At 52.7% G+C, this 20,806-nt stretch overlaps 1 protein-coding gene across 1 annotated transcript; it reads right to left on the bottom strand.

The window, feature by feature from the left end:
• Nucleotides 1-259: 259 nt before the first annotated feature.
• Nucleotides 260-20,590, bottom strand: PIK3R5 (phosphoinositide-3-kinase regulatory subunit 5; the record flags this gene model as incomplete). Its single annotated transcript, XM_079544189.1, has 18 exons — nucleotides 260-401; nucleotides 1,361-1,473; nucleotides 1,702-1,784; nucleotides 3,132-3,225; nucleotides 3,741-3,817; nucleotides 4,551-4,644; nucleotides 5,295-5,420; nucleotides 5,641-5,766; nucleotides 5,887-6,040; nucleotides 6,368-7,118; nucleotides 7,622-7,705; nucleotides 8,202-8,355; nucleotides 8,990-9,164; nucleotides 10,960-11,029; nucleotides 13,134-13,272; nucleotides 13,953-14,021; nucleotides 14,945-15,045; nucleotides 20,494-20,590. 18 exons carry the CDS (start codon nucleotides 20,588-20,590, stop codon nucleotides 260-262), a joined length of 2,649 nt encoding a protein of 882 aa, XP_079400315.1.
• Nucleotides 20,591-20,806: the final 216 nt, after the last annotated feature.

Here is a 20,806-nt window from a genome sequence, read left to right as displayed (position 1 = left end):
TGTCCTCTCAGATTGGTGTTGGCAGCCTGCTCAACCAGGTGGAGATCTCACTTTCCTCCCAGGGAATCCTGAGCTGTACCGGAGCCTGACGCTAACATCATTTCCCAAGGATGGGCTAAGCTCACATCAGGAGCAGTTCAATCACCACACTATGGCTTCAGACTGCAGGATGTCTTGGACAAAAGTGGCTGGTCTCCAGCAGGACAGCTTCATTTTGGTGTTGGATGCATGTCTGGTCCAATGAGAGCACAGGGTTCTTCTATGGCAACGCTCCACTGAAGGTGGAAATGGGTAAACACAGGAGAGAATGAAACTCAGAGGGGTCCTGGGGAGTCAAAGAGGACCTTCTCAGTGCAAGAGGATCACTGTCCCTTGGTCTGTAGCACACAGAGATCTCACACCTGCGAGGGAGCAAAAAGAAACCAAGATGTACGTCGGGTGTGTGGCTGAGAATCACAGTCATGGTGTGCAGCAGAAACTCTGCAAGCAGGAATCAGTGCAGTCTTTAACAGGACTGGGGTTTGAATGTTAGGGTTCAGGTCCTATAAGCTGGCTCAGGTTGGGATCCAGAGCAGAAGGATCCACACAGAGCCATTTCTGACACCCATTAGAGAAAATGAGAATTTCTGCACCTCTACTGTTCTGGTGAAATGGAAATAGCTCCTTGTACATTTCCCGCACTGTACTCTCACATTAGTCCCTTGGGTTTCACAGCAAACAAGTTAACTAAGAAACTTTTCTTTAGGAAATGAAACAACATCTGAAATCTTTTTTCCAGTGGGTCAGCTGGTTTGATCTCTTTGTGCCCATGGAAGCACAGTGAGTTTACAAATCCCGTCCCAGGGTGCCAGCTTCTGCCCTGGGGGCACAATGGATGGAAGAACAGTCAAATAAACAATTTTTGCATGCTCTACCCCAGGCTCTGCATGAAAATCATGAGTGGGAGATGAATAGGCATGTCAAAGGTGATGGAGGACTCCAGTGAGATTAAGAAGTTGAAGGCTCTGCTCATATACACCTAATGCTCCCCAAGTACCCATTTAGAATGCATGACTTTTCTCTGACTTATGACTGGTCTTGCTGGAAGAGCTCTTCAAGAAGCTGAACAGTTGACTAGAGATCACCCTCTAGGCTGTGGCAGTCATAAAAGGTAAAATGCTTTTGGGATATGATCATCCATCCCATGTGAACAAAACTGCACTACAGATCTTGAAGCTATGTCACACCAGCTTGGGCATCTGGCACAGGTACACCATGGTGATCAGGACGTTGTCCCTCCTGGTCACCTGTACTTTGTGGACAAGTCCTTAGACAGAGGATGCACCACCCTGGGAGGCTGGTGCCACATTGCAGATCTCACCTGGTTACACTCTGCAGGATCTTCTGTTCGTCCTGATCCAAGCACACGGCGAAGGAGGACTGGACACCAATAATCTGGACCTTGTCTACCTTTATCTGGGACACGCTGAGCTGCTGATAGAAAAGGAGTCCAAGTGAGGGATGTGACAGGCTCTGTGCATTAACCCTGTGCAGGGAAGGAGAGCAGGGCGCCCCAAAGCTGGGGCCGATGGCCAACACAAACAGGATTCCCCAAGGAGTTACTGACAGCTCCACAGATCTCAAACTCCACCTCTTGCCCTGCTTCCCTCCCATCTGAGGAGCCCCTGTTACCAAATGTAAAAGCACCATGATTTGAGTTACCTGATTGAAACTTTTTTTGGATTTGGAGTTTTGCCTTTTAACCACCTCCGTCATGGTCAAGTTGAGACACTCCGTCTTTGAGGCTGTAACAAAAAGGGAACTGTTATCACCTGGGGATCCTGGTAGGAACTCAGCTGGTACCCCTGCCCAACAACACGTCCCAAAGCAAGTGGGTCCCAGCAAGACTCCACTTGCAGGGAAATACAGTGTAGCTGTAGCTTTCCTACTTGCATGGTAGGAAAGCAATGAGGGAGACAGGGATCATCTTCAAAACACAGCAGCAAAGAACAAGTAAGTATCTGAGCCCCTAAACAGGAGAAAAGCAATGGACTCAGCATCAAGAGCTCTCCCAGTTTGGCCTTTCCTGCAGTCTGCTTGGAGATGCTCCTGCTTGTCTGGAATTACAGTGACATCCTGTGGCCAAACCACTGAGTGTGAAAACACGGAGACCCTCAGGAGACCAGTTTTATTTGGAAGGAAGGAGATTCAGGAAGGAGAAGCTTCTCCCCAAGCACTGAGCTGAAGTCATGCCCTGAAACAAAGCCAGTGCACAAAGCAAAGCTCCTGAACTCGCACAGAAACACCCAACTCAAAGCACACAGGAGATGAGCAACTAACTCCTGCTGGAGTATTTCCAAGGTTGTCTGCAGGACTTAACAGATGGAGCACCAACAGGAGGAATGGAGATTTAGGTGGAGCTCCGTGGGGCACATAGGAGCTATCTCCTGGTTGGTAGACCACCTATTTGACCTGGCTGCTCTGCTCACGAATAGAAATCTGCCAGACAAAAAGCACACAAGGAAAGAGGATCCAAAAAAATCCTCAGTTTGCTCGGAACTGTGTGTCTGCTTGTCAAAATAGCAGAGCTCAAGCAAGAACGAGAAGGTGTTGCTTCTACATCAGCAAGCTAACAGACTAAAAGTCTTGCTGCCTTTAGAAGCTTCAAAGCCTTATTCATACCCTCTGAGCAACCTGAACTGAAAAAAAAAAAGGTAATTATTGAAACAAACCAACATGGCAGCAGCTATCTGCGAGGGCAGGAAGGAAACGGAGCTGCAGTGAGAGCCTGCAGAAGGCTGGCTGCAGGACACTGCTGCTGTGATGGCAGCACCCAGTACAAGCACTTCTTCCCTCAGTTCTTTATTTAGGAATTTTAACCTCTTCCTAAGGGGCAACCCAATGCAGCAGACTCCCCTAGCTTGAAGCTAAAGGATAACGGGAAATCAAATGCCCTTCAACCCTGGCATGGTGCAAAGGAGAGCCAGAGGCTGCCCTATCTCTTGCCCCAGGGAGCAACAGGCACCTCCCAGGTGTCTTCTGCAGTCACACATCCCTGCTTTGCTCTGCCTAGAGGAGCCAAGCTGTCATCTCACTCCACCATTCCCTCCCACTGCCTCCCACCCCGAGCCCCAAAGCTCAGCTGTACCCACCCAGCTCTTCGTACTTCTTGCAGGCTTTGCTGAGGTTAACAGATGTGCAGACCTTCTCAACGTCGTTCCACTGACTCCTTCCACTGATGGCTGTCTGCAGGGACAAACTGAAGCATGTGAGATGCCATTCTTCAGGCTGTTACCCTGCCTCCCACTTCTACCTCCTGTGGTGGGCTGACCCAGACCTGGGTTTCCCTGAAGCTGAACAGGCAAATTTTGAGTAGGCATTAAAATGTGTTTGGCCTTGGAATTACAAAAATTGATCAGAGGTAACACCAAGTAATTACAGAGAAACCACAAAAATAGGACTGCTGTGAGCAGCAGGAGATTGCTCCCTGGAAGCAATGCCTACTGATATAAACTGGCACCCAGCACGCATCAAGGCTATGGGAGCTGGCTGCACATTCCTTATTATCTTGGGCTTCTCAGGAGTGGAAAGCCACCACCAATTAGCCAGCAAGTTGAACATTAGGTTCATTTTGGCTCCGCTCGCCTTGGATTCAGGCTCCACCAGCACGCTCTCAGCACTTGTCCCTTTCAGCCCCCAGCTGAGACAGCACTGAGGTGGATTTCTGACACATCTGTGCTCTGCAGTCCCCACGTGCTCACCTTGCTGTAGGCGATCTGTAGTGTTAGTGGGATTGCTTCTCTGTCTCCATCTATGCCCAGCCTTTTGCTGCCCGGACCTGCACAAAACAAGGAGCAAATGTCACCTGGTGACCTTTTCTCCCCAATCTTCAGGGCTGCTAACGCAGCACCACTCAGTACCTACAGAAAAGGGAAAAAAAAATCCTGCTTTGATGAATGCAGACACAGAGCAGAAAGGAAAATGTGGCTTAAAAGCTGCCAGAAAGCAATCCATCCAGTGCAGAAGTTACAGGGCAAAGCACTGCAAACTGAGAGCAGTGCAGCAGGGGCAGTGCTCCGGGGAAGGCACAAAAGCAATAAGAGGATGCATGGCTAACCCAGCTCCTTGGCCAAGTCAGCACTTTGGGGGAGTGGGGTGATGATAGTTTGTGGGGGAAGGGGTGCTTGGTGAGCTCTGTTCAAACGGACAAGACGAGATGTCAGAAAAGCTGCAGGTTAAAAGCATGACACAGTGCTGGGATGCAGTACAGTGGTTAGCCAAGAGATGTCCTGCGAGCTGCAGGCTTGAAACTGCTTTACAGCTCATACACTCAGAGAGTTAACAGAAGTAAAAGGAGCAAGGTATGGTCACGGCTTCATTCCTGAAGGGGAATGCAAGAACCTGAAGCCTAGCTTCAGAGCCTTCCTGGATCCCACATTGAGGCCAAAGTCCTCTCCCTCCCCCTGCATCCCTGCAGCCCCTCTTGGCAGACATCTCCCAGCCCGGCAGTGTGTGGACACCCACCCCAAAGCTGCAGAAGTGGGGAGAAAGAAGAAGGAACAGTCACAGACCTGACGCCTTGATGGCCCGTGTGGCCGCCGAGTGACCCAGCTCCAGGGAGTGGATGAAGACTTCGGTCATCTTCTCCCCCCCTATGAAGGTGAGCTGCCAGGAGGAGAGAGGAGATGTGGTGATGAGGTGACCTCACAGGGCCGTGGAGCTGGAGGATGTAACCTGCCCCTCTCACTTCTTTCCACAGGAAATGGGCAAATTATTTCAGCTTTGAAAATACACACTTCAACCACTGCCTCGGGTGGCACTTTCCTCCAGCTACACCTCAGACTGTTTTAACAGACCATCAGCACATGAACCATCAAAGACGAGCACAGAAATGCATTCAAACCTTCTCCACTGCAGGAAAACTTTCTTGCACAGCAGGTTATGGGGAAGGGATTATGTGGAGGGGTTTGGCTTGGGAAAAAGAACACCAGAGAGATTTCCAGCAATGTGATTGATCTGCCAGCACTGACAGGAATCTCTCTTGTGTAGGGCAGAAAGGTATTGGGAAGGAAAACTGCTCGTGTCAGTTGAGAATGGTTGGGCCAGGACCTGCAGACCCCTGATCCCTTAGCCAGAGCATCAGCCACAGCGCTGTGGGCCCACGTGCGCAGGTCCCCAGGGGAATACAAGGAGACCAAGCTCAGCCCCACCAGCACACAGCAGCTCTGCCATACCCATACCCACCTCCCAGGTGGGCCCCACGTTGGTGATACAGGCAGAGGACCCCCTTTCCCCTGCTGAGCTCCTCTGCCTACCTCGGTCTGGTAGAGCTGCAGCAGGACGGGGCGTGTGGCAAAGCGGCAGTAGTAGAGGATCATGTCGGCCAGGATGGGCAGCTGCTCCCGGGAGTCCTCCTGGGGCTCAGCCTCAGGCTTGGCAGACTGCAGTGAGGAGGGGGGTCACAACCCTGATGGATATGTGGGACCTATAGCCCAGCACCACCACCTCAGGGATGGAAACCTTCCTCCTGACCACCAGAACCACCCGTTTCCACCCCACGTCCACACACAGCACAGCCTGTCGGGCAGCTTCAGGTGCGATGTTCAGCAAATGTGCCTCAGGGAAGGGGACACCGGGCTCTCCCAGCCAACACGTTCATACCTGACACAGGACATCCATGGGCAGGTTCATCAGCCCCAGAACGTTCCGCTCGTACCATGGGTCCAACATGCCGATGTAGTGGGAGATGTCGTTGGTGCTGCTCTCCGCCCCAGCTGAGGTGGGCTCCTGAAACCAGAGATGGGGGGTCACCCCGGAGCCCCCCGGCTCTTCTGCCCTGGCTTAGGGCTGGTGGAAGAGACCCCAGGGCTGCTGCTGCCCAGCCTGCTGTGGGATGAGGACACGTACCACCTGTGCTGAGGCGCGGAGCTGCAGGTCGCTTGGGGATGGAGGAGGATGCATCAGCAGGGCCGTTGGAAAGGGGCAGCTCCTCTTCACGGGGACATAAAAAAACTGCAGCTTGAAGTACCTTGTCAGTGTAGGGCAGGTGCTCTCCTTCAGCCTAGGAGAAGCAGGGAGAGGGCTGGGTGAGCAATGTCCTTCGGTACAGCCTGGCAAGGCAGGATGTGATGTGTAGAATTAGACTCCAGTGGTAGCTGGAGGACCCCGTCTCCTCAGAGCGAGGCAGCGATGGAAGGCACACATAGAAAATGGCTTGTCTGTGCCACACTGACTTAATGACAATGTCACCTGGCAGTCACCGTCCCCGCTGGCAGACAAAAGCAGCTGGATGTCCCCCACACCAGGACCCCGGTGACCACAGCAGCAAGCCTTCAAGGCATGGACCCCACCACGGCCCACAGCCACGTCCCCGCGCTGCCCCGCTCACCTCAGGTTGCTGTAGGCTCGGGCTACTTTCCCTGAGATGCGGTCGGAGCCGAAGACCACCACACGCATGGTGGCCACTTTGGCATCCTCGTCATAGCTGAGGAAGGGCCGGCGGGGCAGGCTGGGCAGCTGTGGGGTCTGCGGGGTCTGCAGCCTCTGGCCCAGCCCGTGCTGCGGCAACGAGTGAGCGCGCCGGGAGCGTGCCGGGATGCGGGGCTTGGCCGGGGGGTGGCACAGGCTCTCAGCACGGCGCAGTGGGAGCGAGCCCATATCTGGACAGTCCTTCAGGTCTCTCCTGAGGACCAGCTGGCTTTTGCTCTTGAAAAGTTTGTAGATTTTGTTGGTCAGCGTGTGTCTGTATTTGTGGTGGGTCTTCTCCATCTTCAGCTCCGGCCGCCCAATCATGTCCAGGGAGCTCTCGTCGCTGTCCTCTGCGTACCCGCTGTCCATGCAGTCCTTCAGGCTGGAGACAAAAGACCGCAAGGACTTTTTGGAGACCACTGTCAGCTCTGAGATGGAGTCCTTGGAGCTGCTGAAGAGGGACACGCGGGAGGGCTTGGGTCCCTCTTCTGACAGCGCTGAGTACACAGAGTCTTTGGAAATGGAGGAGATGGGGGACAGCAGTGAGTCCCTCTCTGGGGAACAGCCATCTGTTTCCACATCCTCCTCTTCCTCTTCCTCATCCTCCTCATTCTCTGAGGCCACAGGCTCAACAACGCTGCACTCCTTGCTGAGGACATCATTGAGGACATCTGAAAGGCATGGGAGGGAGATCAGAAACGCGAGCAGTGCATGGGCATCCCACGCAACGGCCCTATGGCAGCATGGCCAGCATTCTGTCTAACCCTGCATGGCTTCAAACAAAGAGCTAAAAACTCTTCCCGAGCACTTTTAGGTTTCCATAAGGCGCTCTGATACGATGACAAAACAAAACTCGTTTGACATCACATTCTGTTTGGGTTCTCTAAAAACAAAGAGTGGTTGGGTTTTTGCTTCCTTCCCATGCAGAGTTCCCAATGCACCCTGCATCCTATCTGGGTTAAATCAGAGGGGAAGAGGGATGCAAGGTGTTTGGATTATCAAACCCTAAATGGACAGTCAGGAAGGTGACAAAGCCCAAGCTAGAGAACAAACTAGAGAACAAACCCTTCAGCACACTGCAGCCATGAAGCCACGAATGCTCAACCTTCATGGGGCCAGAAGAGGTCTTCCAGGAATGGGGAAGCCAAAGAGGTCAGGACCCCTCTCTGCTTACCAAAGTTATCCTGGTCCCAGCTGTAAGCATAGCAGCGTGAAGTAGGGATGGGGATGGGCTGCAGCCTGCGGGGCTGCGCATCTCCTGTGGAGAGAGGAGAGGAGTCAGCTTGTGGGGACCCTCCCCATGCTGCAAGCCCCACACAGGGCATCTAAATGGTCAGAGCCATGGGGTGCTGCCCACCCCATGCTGGTTATATGGGCAGTTCACATCATGTAGAGAAACAATGCTGTCATTAACCCATGAAGTCACATGTGACTCCTCAGAGCCACCAAGTCAGGCAGCAGACATTGCTGCCACAGCTGGTTTTCTGACTGAATGTTCCCATCTTGGCCACAAAGGCTGGAGATGGATTATTGTTTTTTGACAAGAAAAAACATCTGGCTCATCATGCAGCGATGAAATAGAGAAAAAAAAAAAACAAACCCAGTCCCTGTCTTATTGTGCCAGGTTAAAGTTTTGCACAAAACAGGGTTTCACACTTCCAAGTGTAGCTCACAGCACAAGGGAACCCATGGCTGATGGTGGGATCAAGCTGGCACTGGACCCAGGAAGCAAGAAGAGTGCAGGGACTTCTCACCTCCAATGACAGGAAGCGCAGCTGCCCCAGCAATGTTGTGCAGAACGCTCTGCAGCCGCTCCCGGGCCAGCACGGGGTCACTGCTGGCAGCTGCCACCTCCTGAGCTTCAGCAGCACTGGCGTAGATCTCAGAGAGCTCCTCCAATGTCTTGGCCTGGGGAGAGCAGAGCCAAGGGAGAGGTGGAGGGGAGCACAGGTCTGTAGGGATGGTCACGGAGTCTGAAGCTCTGTATCTCTTCCCTCCACTAACCCTCCAAATCATATACAAATACAGAATGAACAGAGTGGGATAAGAGTAGAGGAGGAGTAAGGAGTAGAGTAGGAGAAAGAATAGTTCCACCATCAGAAGATCATTGGTTTCAACTATCCAACATATCCAATCCAACCTAAATCTTCCCTCCTTCAACTTAAAACCATTTCCCCTTGTCCTGCCATCATCTGCCCTTGTAAAGAGTTGAGCATCCCTTCTGAGCTTTAAGTTGCTGCAGTTTTTTCTCATATCTAATCTGAGCCCACCCCGATGGCGTTGAGCCATTGCCATGAGCCTTGTCACTATTACCCAGGGAAAAAGGGTGTCCGGCTCCCTTCCCTTGTCCCTTAATGCATTCGAACACACCTACAGGATTTCACCACAAGTTTTTACCCCCCATAAACACCAGAGCAAAGAGTTCCTGGAATCAAATGACATTTTTTTGCTGCGTTTCACAACAGGGAGCTTTTCCTGTCTCCAGCTGGGGGCACAGCACCAGAGCCCAGACCCGAGAAGAGAAGGGAAAGGCCGTGCCTACCTTCAGGAGGCAGCGCAGGCTGCCCAGGTCGCAGCGGGTGCCGAAGGTGACCTGGTAGAGGTGCTCCAGCAGCAGGATGAGCGCGGCGTGCCGGGGCGGCTCAGTGCCGCTCAGCTTCTCTGCGATGGAGAGGAATTCGCTCTGCACCTCGGAGCGGTTCAGCAGCAGCACCGTCCTGGGGACACGGGATGGCTGTTAGAGCTGGCAGCCAGGCTGGCACGCTGCTGGTGCGCAACACTGGGTAAATTCCCGCTAGATGGCAGCGTCCCTTCACAAGAGCTGCGGATGTGGCTGTGCAGGAGCGCCAGAGCCATGCTGGCGGTGAGGGTGGGTGGGAATCCTCTGTCCTGCCCCTCCCTGGCATCATCTCTTCTGACATATCTGCAATATCACCAGCCCCAGAAGGGCTCCAGCCTAGCAGCCAGTTGTCCAAACTGGACACCCAGCATTTATGATGGAGAGGGGAACAGAAAATCAGAAAACGTCTTCTTTTGCAAGGTGAACATCACAGCTTCACAGAATCACACAGCATCACAGAATGGCCCGGGTTGGAAGGGACCTCAAGGACCATGAATCTCCAACCCCCCACCACATGCAGGGCCATCAACCTCCACATTTAATACTACACCAGGCTGCCCCATCCAACCTGGCCTTGAACACCTCCAGGAATGGACGGGGCATCCACAGCCTCTCTGGGCAGCTGTTCCAGCAGCTCACCACTCTCATAGTGAAGAACTTCCCCCTGAATCCAACCTAAATCTTCCCTCCTTCAACTTAAAACCATTTCCCCTTGTCCTGCCATCATCTGCCCTTGTAAAGAGTTGAGCATCCCTTCTGAGCTTTAAGTTGCTGCAGGGCTTTAAGTTTTGTGAAGGACTTCGGCAGGGAGATGGTGCAGGTATGAGCTACATTTTCCTCCTTGTTGAGGGCGTCTGGAGGAAAATATGTGAGGCTGGCAGGCTTCATGGGAAGCCCTTGCACACATAGCTCACCTCCTCCTGCTCTGCCACCAGCAAGGCTGCCTTCTTTCCAGGAGCTGCTGCTGGAGAGAAGAGCCACATCCTTCAGCTGGGAAGGCTTTTTGCTCTGGACCACAACATGAACACCAGCAGGCTTTAAATTCCCAAATCCTGGAGAGCACGCAGCCGTGTGCTTACATTTATGGACGTGAACGATGCACATAACTGAACAAAACCAGCTCTGAATTAAGGATGGGCCAAGGTGCAACTGGTTCTAGAAAGCTCAGGCAAAGGGCACAAGCTTTCAAAAAGCTTGACATTCAGCTTGTGTACAGTCTTGTGCCAAGTTTTCAGGGTTTCATGCAAATGCAGCCACCACAGGTGCTTGCACTTGCACTGGCACAGAGCAGGGCAGCTGTAATAGGAAAGCAACACAACAGCATCAGTGCAGCTGGGTGGGATACTGGTGCAGATCCCAAGCTGTGCAGCATGCATATAGAAGCCAAAGCAACAGGACAGCCTTCCCATCGTGAGCAGGGGTAGCTGTGAAAGGACTGTCCCTGCAGCCAGGATGGGCACGTACTGCCTGGGCTCATTTCCCTATTTACAAATGAGGTGCCAGGGCAGGAAGAAACGTTCAGCCCTCAAGTAAGGTGCAGGGTTTGACTGAACCAGCGAGCCCTGCACTGCTGCACTGGTGTGAGCTTGCTCCTGTTCTGCTTTGGCCTGGTGGCTCAAGCCTTTGCCTTCCCTGCCTCAGATTTGCCCTCAGATCTGTCTCCCTGTTTGGGGATATCCAGCACAGGATGCCTGTAGGTACACATCTGTGGTTGTGGAAATGTCACAACCACTCTCCCCCTCCCTTTCCACAGCTCAGCTCTGCCATCCAGCTCTTCTCCCCTGTCACCACCTCTACTTTTGAGATGCTGATTGCTGCAACTCTGCTGTTGCTGCAGAAGTAGCATGGGATAGTGGAAATGCTGGAGCAAGGCCAGCAGTGCCTGCACTTACACAGTGGAGCTCTGGTAGTTCTTCACAGGCAGCCCCTGCTCCGTCCTCACCAACCTCTGGAAGGAAATCCCTGGGGGAGAAAGCAGAGGACATAAGCTATGGGGGTACCACAGGCCGCCCTGCTCCAGGTGCTGTCTGCTGTAGCAGGAACAGCAGCAGCAAAAGTCCTTACAGATGCAAAGCACAACTCGAGTGCAAGGGGAATGAGCCCAGGAGCAAGGGAGCAGTGGGAGAGGAACCAGAAAGTGGGAAGGGGAAGCAGCTCCATGTCCAGCCCCTGAAGCCCCACTGCTGGCTGCTGTGGGTTACACCAGTGATAATTCAGCAGACTCTGCCCCTTGCTTTATCCTTCCAGTCCTGGATGTCCCTGTGGCCAGCAGGTCACAGCCACTGCCCCTCCTGCAGGGACAGAGCCCACGATGGCTCTGGTAGGACTGAGTCTAGCATGGGCAGCCCATGTCCCCAAGCTGCCTCCCCCAGGAATGCCCCCATGGTGCCATCAGGATGACATCTACTGGACCTGGAGTCGCAGTCCTTGTGACTGGGAGACAACAGCAAAGCCCATCCCACCCTAAACAGCAGGAGGGGCATACTGGGAAAGATGGCATCAACAAGATCCAGCACCCTTAGCACCATGGGCAGCCACATCCCAACCCCAACTGCTGCTTGACAGCCCCAGAGCTGCACCAACACGGGAGGAGTACCCACAGCCCCCTCAGTTTGCACCACTCTTTCAGAGACATCAGCCCCAGCTTGTAGATAAAAGCTATAACATTCTTGGCAAATATTGACAGCAGCTTGTTCTCAGTTAATATTTACCCCATCTCAGTCAAAACTGTTGCTTCAGCCTCTCGTCAGGTCACAGAGGCTGTGAGGTCCTGGCCAGTGTTCCAGCAGAGGACACATTTTCACTGTTCTTGGCTGCTCTGTGGCACCCGCCCCCACACACCAACACCTCCCATCAGCTGCTTCATGCAGTGGTGGGGGAACCCCTTTTGTAGGAGGGGAAAAGCCCTTGGATCGAAGTCCCCAGCTCAGCAGCCCTGGGCACTTGTGACAGCATGGTAAGGGCAGAAAGAAGCAACATCCCCAGTGCTGGGGCTTTTCCAGTGGTCTTTACAGCAGGGCCCCAAGTGGTGTCACAGCAATATACGGCCAAGGAGGAGCTGGGACAAGCATCCCTGTGATCACATCAGCCCTGCTGCTCCTTCTGGAGGCCAGGAGCTGTGTGATGGCCCAGACACACCTCTCCGGGTGGCCAGGGTCTCCTTAGAGACTTGCAAAGGGGATTTTAATGGTGGGCATCCATCCCTATCTTTCCTTGTCTCATTAAAAGATTAACAGTGTGCCCCTTGGGGCTTTGCATGGATGGAGACCTTGTGTTTCACATTCCATCTCCAAACCAGCTGTCTGTATTAAGGACACAAGGTGGTATCAGCAGGCCCACCTGCAGCCCCCATCCCCTTCCAAGCCTTCCCCAGCCCTGCTCAGAGCAGATCACGGCCCTGTGCAAGACAAAATGATGGCTGAAATCTGCTCTGTGCAGTGACAGCTCTCCGTGAGCCACGGAAAGATGGGGAGATTAGGAGACAGGGCTTTTGAGAAATAATTGGAAGAGCTGCTCCATTGGGAACAACAGGGTATCAGCAAAGAGTCCCTAATTAATTGGGGCGCTGCTGCCACTCCACATGCCCAAAGCCGGATCACAAGGCAGCATCTCTTCTGCAAGGACACAGCTGGGGAGTTCCTCAGCCTTATGGAAACTCCACCCCACAGCAGGCTCAGACCCTCCCACCACCTTCATGCTGATGAATGGACCCACTGTTAGCACCCTCGTTATGCCACAGAGCACCTCGAGCAAAGGCTGTGGCTCGGCGGAAGCTGCTGGCATGAGCTTTGCTATGCAAAAGACCAGCAGACTGAAAGGCAGCCAGGAAATAGTGACAGTCCATGCTAATCCACACCAGCCCTGGGCCGAGATCGGATGCTCCCATTACTTTGCCCACAAGGCAGCACCCCAAAAACACATCCCCAAAATCCTGCCTTGCTCCTCCAGAGAAATCAGAGAAATCAGAGAGATCACAGTCACACTGTGCATACGCTGGGGGCTTTGCTCACCCAGGGAAGCAGCATCAGTGTCACACGAAAGCCCACGGCAGGGCAAGAGCACTCACCTGGTGCCTTGAGCTCATCACTGATGAAAGTGAGCAGCTCACGGAAAACGTCGCAGTAGGGCACGGGCCAGGTGAGGAAGCTGTGGTAGACGCTGGCAGCTTTCAGGAGCAGCTCGGAGTCTGGTGGGATGTGGGGAGCCTGCAGGGATGGGGAGGGGTGGTGAGAAAGGGAGCAAGGAGCTGGTGCTGGAGCTCTGCATAAAGCCCAGGGGGTTATGGGGTGGGATGGGAGGAGGAGCGGATGGGATCAGGGCTCACCCCATGACACCCCATCCTCTTCTAAGGAAGAGCAAAAGCACCTCACTGGGCACAGCTGCAGAACAGCTTCCTCCCCTGCGCCTCCCCAGACTCACATGCCACAGCCTATATATAAACTCCCTTTTAACAGCCATAGATCCATGCAGATGAATCACATTGAAGTCTGTGCTTTTGCAAGACCTGGCAGCAATGATTTCCTCGGGATAATGATGCATTGTGCTAATAATAATGATAATAAAAAAATACTTCCTGTGAATGCTCTGCTCCTTTTCATTAGCATTGTCTGCGCATTTTGCCCAACTCTACAGTGCAATGAAAACAATTTGGCTTCTCTGAAGAGAGATACTGCCTCCCTTTCTGACTGACCCATCTTTAAATGCAAAGATTAAAAACACCAAAGTGCATTTTTTTTCATCTCTTGCAGCTTGTGCAGCCGTTCCTTGCCCTTGATCCCTGCAGATTCGTATGGGATCTTTTCAGAGAGGAGCAGACCAAAGCAGAGTGGGACCTTGCAGATGGCAGCTACAGGGGGTTGGGGAGTGCTGTGTGCAGCTGACTTACATAGAGGACGGCGTAGTAGAAAAGCAGGGCCAGGGGCATCACCAGGTCGTAGTCACACTTCTCCTGCACCTGTAGGAAACAGCAAAAGGGAGAAGGGTGAGCATGGGGGTGCCAGATGTTCCCCTGTGAGTGCATCTGAGCCCTCTCAATCCACACCACTGTGCAACCATCCCCAACAGGTGGAGACAGCTCATCCCCATGGGAAAATCCCCCTAAAGCACCCACAGAAGCAGCAGGCAGTGGCACACTCTGCCTTTACTCTTGAGAAGCCGCATCCAGCCGAGCTCCTGACCCTCTGATGCTCTCGATCCTTGCAGAGTTGCATAAAATTTTATGCAGGTGGACCAAAGCAGGCAGCCCAGCCCTGCTTAGGGATTGCAAATGGCAAAGCCCAGTGCAAAGCATGCATTTCTGTCCCAATCTCAGCAGGATTATTTCCACAAGGGGCGTAGGGAATGCTCAAAAGCAGGCTTGCAGACACCATTTCCCTTTGTTTACAAGCATGGCACAAAGTGCAAGAAAAATTTACGTACAGCACAACATAATACAACGTCATTGTAACAAGATCAATCCCAGCCACTGAAAACAACTCGTCGATTAAACAGTAGCAGCAATCACGTTAATGTATTAGCGAGGCAGCCTTTCTTCCCTCAGAAATAAAAGGCAGCATTTACCCCATCACATGAACCCCAGAATTCCTCCCACATCATGGCATTCCCCCCAGTCCTCCTGCCTGCAGCCCCAGGCGGCCCTGAGCTCTCCCACACAGGGTTGGGCATGGCAGCCAACACAGTGAGCCCCACTGATGCTTCAGCTGCCCCAGCTCCATCCCCCACACTGCAGGAAGCTGGGCAGAGCCTCAACAAAATCTCCGTATCCATCACTTTGGAGCTGCTGGACCAACATTGCCCACCAATGGGGTTCGAACACAACCCCGAATTGCCCATCAGGACCTGCAAAGCTCCTCCCCAAAGCCAGCAGCCCCCACTCACCTCCCTGGCCTTGCCGAGGATTTTCTCCACCAGGATGAGGTAGTTGCCAGCATCCCTGCTCACCAGCTCCTGCAGGCTCCAGCAGTTCAGGCACAGCCCTGCTGCAAGGGAGACAAAGCACAGTGACCAAATGGTGCTCACAGGAGGGATGAGCAGCAGGGAGGGGTCAGGGGGAGGTGTTTGATGCCTGGGTCATATTGCTATGGGGGAAAAAATAATCACACCCCAATTCTGGACAGATTCAAGCTCTCCAAACGGCGCTTGTCACAGCAGCATCACTTTTGACCAAGTCTCTCAGCACTCTTCTTGCAGCCCAGTGCACCAAAGGCAAAACTCAGATCCCAGCCCCTCTGCAGCCAAGGGTGATGCTCACCCCCTGAACAGCTTCCCAGGCCCTGCAGCTGCATGGTCAGATCTCACAGCAGCATTGCTGCGGGTGGTGAACACATCAGCATCGCTGCTAAGCCTGCCCAGCATTTATTCCACCTCCTCAGTACCTCCAAACAGTCATAAAATACATGTAAACCCATCCAGAATAGCCAGATATTGAAAGAGAACTGCAGAAGGAGCTGTAGTTCCCTCTGTCCCTCACAGACAGGTGCTGGGACGGCCATGGTTTTCCTGGCTTCCTGCCATGTTTGTAGATGAATGAACAGGGCAGGAGCTGTTGCCCATTGCAAAGTTCCCTCGCTGCCATGCAACATTTTATTTTCCACAGATCAGTGTTTTCCAGAGCAACCTTTTGTTGTGGCACCTGATCAACGAGGGCACAGCCATTATGGACAGTAATTCAGCTCTGAGTTTTCCTTTAAGAGAAGTCAGTGCAATGGCACAAAAACAAGGCTCTCCTCCGGAGGACCCCAGCAGACCAAACAACTCAATGCTGCCCTGAAGAGCAGCACCCTCCAGGAAAACACCCAGCGTCCAAGAGATATGGTCAGAGCAGACGGGAGCTTTGCTGATCTCAGTAAGAAGCAAAGCCCTGAAACACAGCTCCAGCAGGGAGGTTTGGGGTTAATTCAAGCTCTTTTGCACCCAAAGAGCCCAGCCCAGCAAAGCTGAGCAGTGCAGCACCAGCCAAGGAGCAAGAGGCTTCCTGCATGAACATAGCTGTAAGCACAGAGGGCAGAGCCAGGCACGAGCCCTTTCCTTCCTCTCACTGCTGGCACAGAGGAGGAAGCAGCAGTGGCTCAGGCAGGGAAATACTGGGATGCTTCCCTGGAGAAGTGCTGGGCTGAATGCACAGCAAGCTGGGAGCAGGGGAAGACAGCAGAGACAAGAGCAGGGCTGGAGGGAAGCATCGTGCCAACACAACGCAGGGCCGAGGGCTCTGACCCATTTCTGTGTGTTCTACAGGAAATCTGAGCTAAAGCAAAGGATGCAGCAAGGCTGAGTTAACGTTGCTCTGAGCAGAGGAATTCCTGTTAGACTCACAGCCACAGCAAGGTACTGGGATGACCCACAGCAAAGCAAACAGTGCTGGGAAGCTACAAGCTGCAGGGGCTGGGCTCCTCGATTTGGCAACGCAGCGGTAACCAAAAACACACCAAAACAGCTGCATCCTTGCTAAAAATATTCTCCAGCACAAAAAGCAGCTCGGAAATCCTGGACACAATAAACAAAGACTGTGCAGCAGAGCACCATCAGGCATCGGTCAGGACACTGGGTGGGAATTCCCTTTTGTCTGTGCATAGTCCTGGTCACAAGCATCACCTTTCTGAGCACTGGGAGCAGAGTTCAACCTTGTATCCAGAAAAAAGAAAAAAAAAAGGCTCTTTGAGCACTGAAGGTGATGCTCTTCACATGCACAGGTCAGGAACGAGAGCCCCAGATGACACGAATAGCACATGAGCCACCTGCTCTGCAAGTGTCACCTCCATCCCTCAGCAGGTGCCCTGTGGGTAGCCAGGACACAGCTGGGCACTGTGGTGGCACCAGGGCACTTTTATGAACAGAACCGAACAGAACTGCAGAACAGCACCTGGTTTATGAGCAGAACAGGGACAGGCTGCAGCCAGGTGGGAAACCACATCCAGAAGTTTACTTGCAGCTGCTCATCCGAATCAGTACAGCTCAGCAAAAGGACAAAGGGAGGATGCACACTGAGTGCACACCGAAAGCTCAAACCAGACTGTCCTGCACATTGCACTTGTACTTGATTCACCAGTAGCACATTTCTTGCTCTGAGATACAAAGGAGGCTGGCGGTCCGCAGGGAGGGCGCAGCTTGGGGGCAACCTTGTATGATGCTGGAGCCTTGTTCCCCATTATCTCCTGTGAAAGCACTGGTGGGGGAAGATAGGAATATCCACCCATAGGAAGTGCTGTGAGCAGAGACCCAGGAGGCTTCAATTGCTGTCAAGTTCTGGCCCCGTGGGCGGCCTCGGAAGGATGAGGCTCTGTGAGCAGCACTGTGAGCCGCCTCCTCCTGCTGCAGCTCCTTCCTGACCTCAGCTGCTGCGGTTGCTGCTTCCCCTGCGCTGCTCATAGAGGGGAGAGCATCAAATGGGGACAGATAGATAGATAGATAGATAGATAGATGGATAGATGGAAAGATAGATAGATACATGGATAGACGGATAGACGGATAGATAGATAGATAGATAGATAGACAGATAGATAGATAGATAGATAGATAGATAGATAGATAGATAGATAGATAGATAGATAGGGAAAGAAGAACCTTCGCCCACGGTGCTCAGGGCAAGCATCCCGGTGCTGTCAGAAGTGATGCAGTTGGAAGGAGAGAAAAGCAGAACGCTGCAGCTCCATTTCCAGGCTCAGAGCCACACAGGTGGGGCCCTGCAGCACATCCTGCACTGTGTGCAGCTGTGGTGCTTCCAGCAAACCAGGGGATGGGGAGGGCAGCGATCCCAGCCATAAAACACCACACCAGGCTGTGAGATCAGCTCCAGGGTTACAACCTGTAGGGCTGAGAGCTAGTGGTAGTTCAGTGTTCTGTTATTAAACTGGAGCACCCCAACTACACAATTCTGATATTTAGATGACTGCATTCAAGCAGTGCTTTCAGCCTCCCTTCACTTAGGAGGAAGTTTTTCACCCAGAGGGTGGTGAGGCACTGGAACAGGTTGCCCAAGGAGGCTGTGGATGCCCCATCCCTGCAGGCATTCAGGGCCAGGCTGCATGTGGCTCTGGGCAGCCTGGGCTGCTGGACCCTGCACACAGTAGGGGGTTGGAACCAGATAATGTTTGTTGCCCTTTTCAACCCAGGCCATTCTATGATTCTATGACTCATTAGAGCTGAGCACACCAATCTGAGCCCCACTATTGTATCATCAGATGCTGCTCTGGCTCTCCAATGACCTCCATCCTTCCTCAGCAGCACCTTCATCCTTCGTGGCACCAAGCAACCCACAACACAGACACAGCATTCACCTCTCCCTGGGACCTTTGGGGCACCAGGCTTCCCTACAACTTCCCCAGCATCTCCCCACCCATCGAGACCCTCAGTCCCCATCCTCCTGCAGCCCTTCTCACACCTCTGATTTCCCCAGCAGCCAGACCCAGTGCACTCCTCCACCAAACACTCTGTTCCTGTGAGCAATACACCGTTTTGCTTCCTGTGGCACACCAGGAGTTTACTACCATGCCCAGCAGTGAGGAATAAGGCAGTCACACTGTGCCCAAACGCATCTCCACGAAGGAAAGCACATCATGTTTGCTAGCACTTTTCCACTTGATTCCTCCCATAAATGCTGCAGTATAGGAGGGATGCTCAGTTTAGGCTCCTGAGCTCACTATGTGCTCTGGGACGTAAATCTGCAATGCCAAAGCACTCTCACTTCTGCCCTTTGCTGATTCCACAAACCTCAGCAGCTCAGTTGCTCACGCGGGTGAAAACGTCACATCGGAAGTAATTATTCATCCTCTCCAGAACAACCTCCTGCAAAGTTACTGTGCAGAAATTAGACCTCCAGTAATTTAAAATGGAGCAAAGCCCCAGCAGCGCTCCAGCCCAATGAGCTGCAGTGTGGAACACCTTATTTTGGTGCATCGCACAGGGAAAAAGGAGGGGAGTGCAAGTAAACTGGGAAATAAAAGTGATATAAGAAGTTGAAAATGAAAAAGGAGAAGGATGCTGCCCAGCTAAGAATGAGACAGAGATTCAAGGAAAATAGGAGGAACAGATCCCTGCCATAAATAGCAGCATAGCTCTGACACTGGACAGCCATAATAAAACTGGCGTTTGTTGCACAACAAAGGCAGGAGAACATGAAAAAATTCCCACTCTGTGCAAATAAATAGGATATGTTCTACTATGCTCTGTTTTCCCTACACCACCTTACTGCAGTAACAAACTACTTCCTATAACAACCACAAGTGGGTCGGACTCGAAGCAGCAGCTCTTCCAAGGCTGGGCAGCACTGCTGCTCCCATCCCTTCCACCCACAGCCCAGGTCGGCCTTATCTTCGCTAATGAGCTGGAAACATTACAGAGTGGTTTTTAAAAGGCTACATCATGCAGCCACCAGCACTGAGGGGCTGGGATTAGTGAGTGACGTGGGGAATGATGAGTTGTAATGATGGGAAGAGGTGAGCTGTGAGTGGCACAAGGAGCTGCCCGGGCAGAGGCATTCCTACAGGCACAGCCACGCTTCCAGGAACCAGGAATGTAGGTCACACTTCAGGAACTGGTACCCAGAATGCGTGGAGGCCCAGAGGGCTCTGGTGCTGGTGATATCTGCATGAAGCAGGCCCTGCAGTGATGCTACAGCCCCAGAGCCAGTGTTGCTCCTGTGGGTCTGGCATCGGACAGGAGATGGTTTGCAGCTCCTCTTTGACCCATGATGGAAAAGCAGAGGAGGCGTGCAGAAGAATTGCACAGACATAAAGAAACCTGGGTGTGACATCCCTCATGTTCACTTCTTTCATCCCCAGGTGGATACAGGAGTGATTTAATTGCAGCCTGGAACTGCAAGTATGAGGATGAGAATTCAAAATGTGATATATAAGAACGGTTTCTGCTTGTTGCAGCTCTTCCCTCACCTTTGCCACCCTGAATCTTGTCCCAGTGCTCTGAATGAGGCTCCCATCTTTATGGCCAGCACGGTATCTGAACCAGATTAACCAGCCGATAGCTATATCTCAACAGTTGCTTCTGACAATGCAGCAGGGATACGCCCAGAGGGTCTGAGGTCTTTGTGCCCCAAAGCAGGTATCCCTGGCTGATTACAGAAAGGGGCCTTTCTTGGAGTGAGCAAAGAATCCTTCTCTGCCATCTCATGCATGGGCAAATGCATGGCAAAACAAATGGCTGCTCTGCTCAGGGTGCATCTCTGTATGACCTAACCTGACTTGCTCAGCCACTCAGCCCACCCTCCTACTGCTATGAGAAACTCAGGAAAATGGACTGGATTGGATCCCACCTCTAACTTTGAATGTTGGAAGGGACAAAAGGCCGCTCAGCCTCCCAGGAGCACCAGCAGCTCTGTTCTGTCCAGGTAGATCAGCAACAAGAGGGTAAAGCATGCAGAAACAAAAGGGTGCCATCAAGGCTGTCAGGGAGCTCACGATCAACAGGTCACCTACCAGCCCATCTGCTGGAGACAGCGTCTCTGCTAAGCCCATGCAGACATCTCTCCAGTGCATGGTAGATCCTGTCCTCCGTGCACGTGGTGTGCTGCATTTTAATTCATCTCCTAAGGAAAGAGAAGGAAGAAGGTTAGAGCTTAGCTGAGAGCATGGTGACACTCCTGTGGTGTGCACAAGATGCTCCTGGTAAAATGTCCTGCTGTTACTGCCTCCTGGCACCTTTTCCAACCCCAAAGCCAATGACATTCATCCTTTGTTGTCCTCTTCTCTCCCAGTCCCTCCCAATCATGGCAAAGAAAAGGAGTTGCAC

Source organism: Tetrao urogallus (assembly GCF_951394365.1).
Source record: "Tetrao urogallus genome assembly, chromosome: 18".
Taxonomy (NCBI): domain Eukaryota; kingdom Metazoa; phylum Chordata; class Aves; order Galliformes; family Phasianidae; genus Tetrao; species Tetrao urogallus.
Note: the sequence above shows the minus strand (reverse complement) of the source record. Positions and strands in the feature narration are given on the sequence as shown.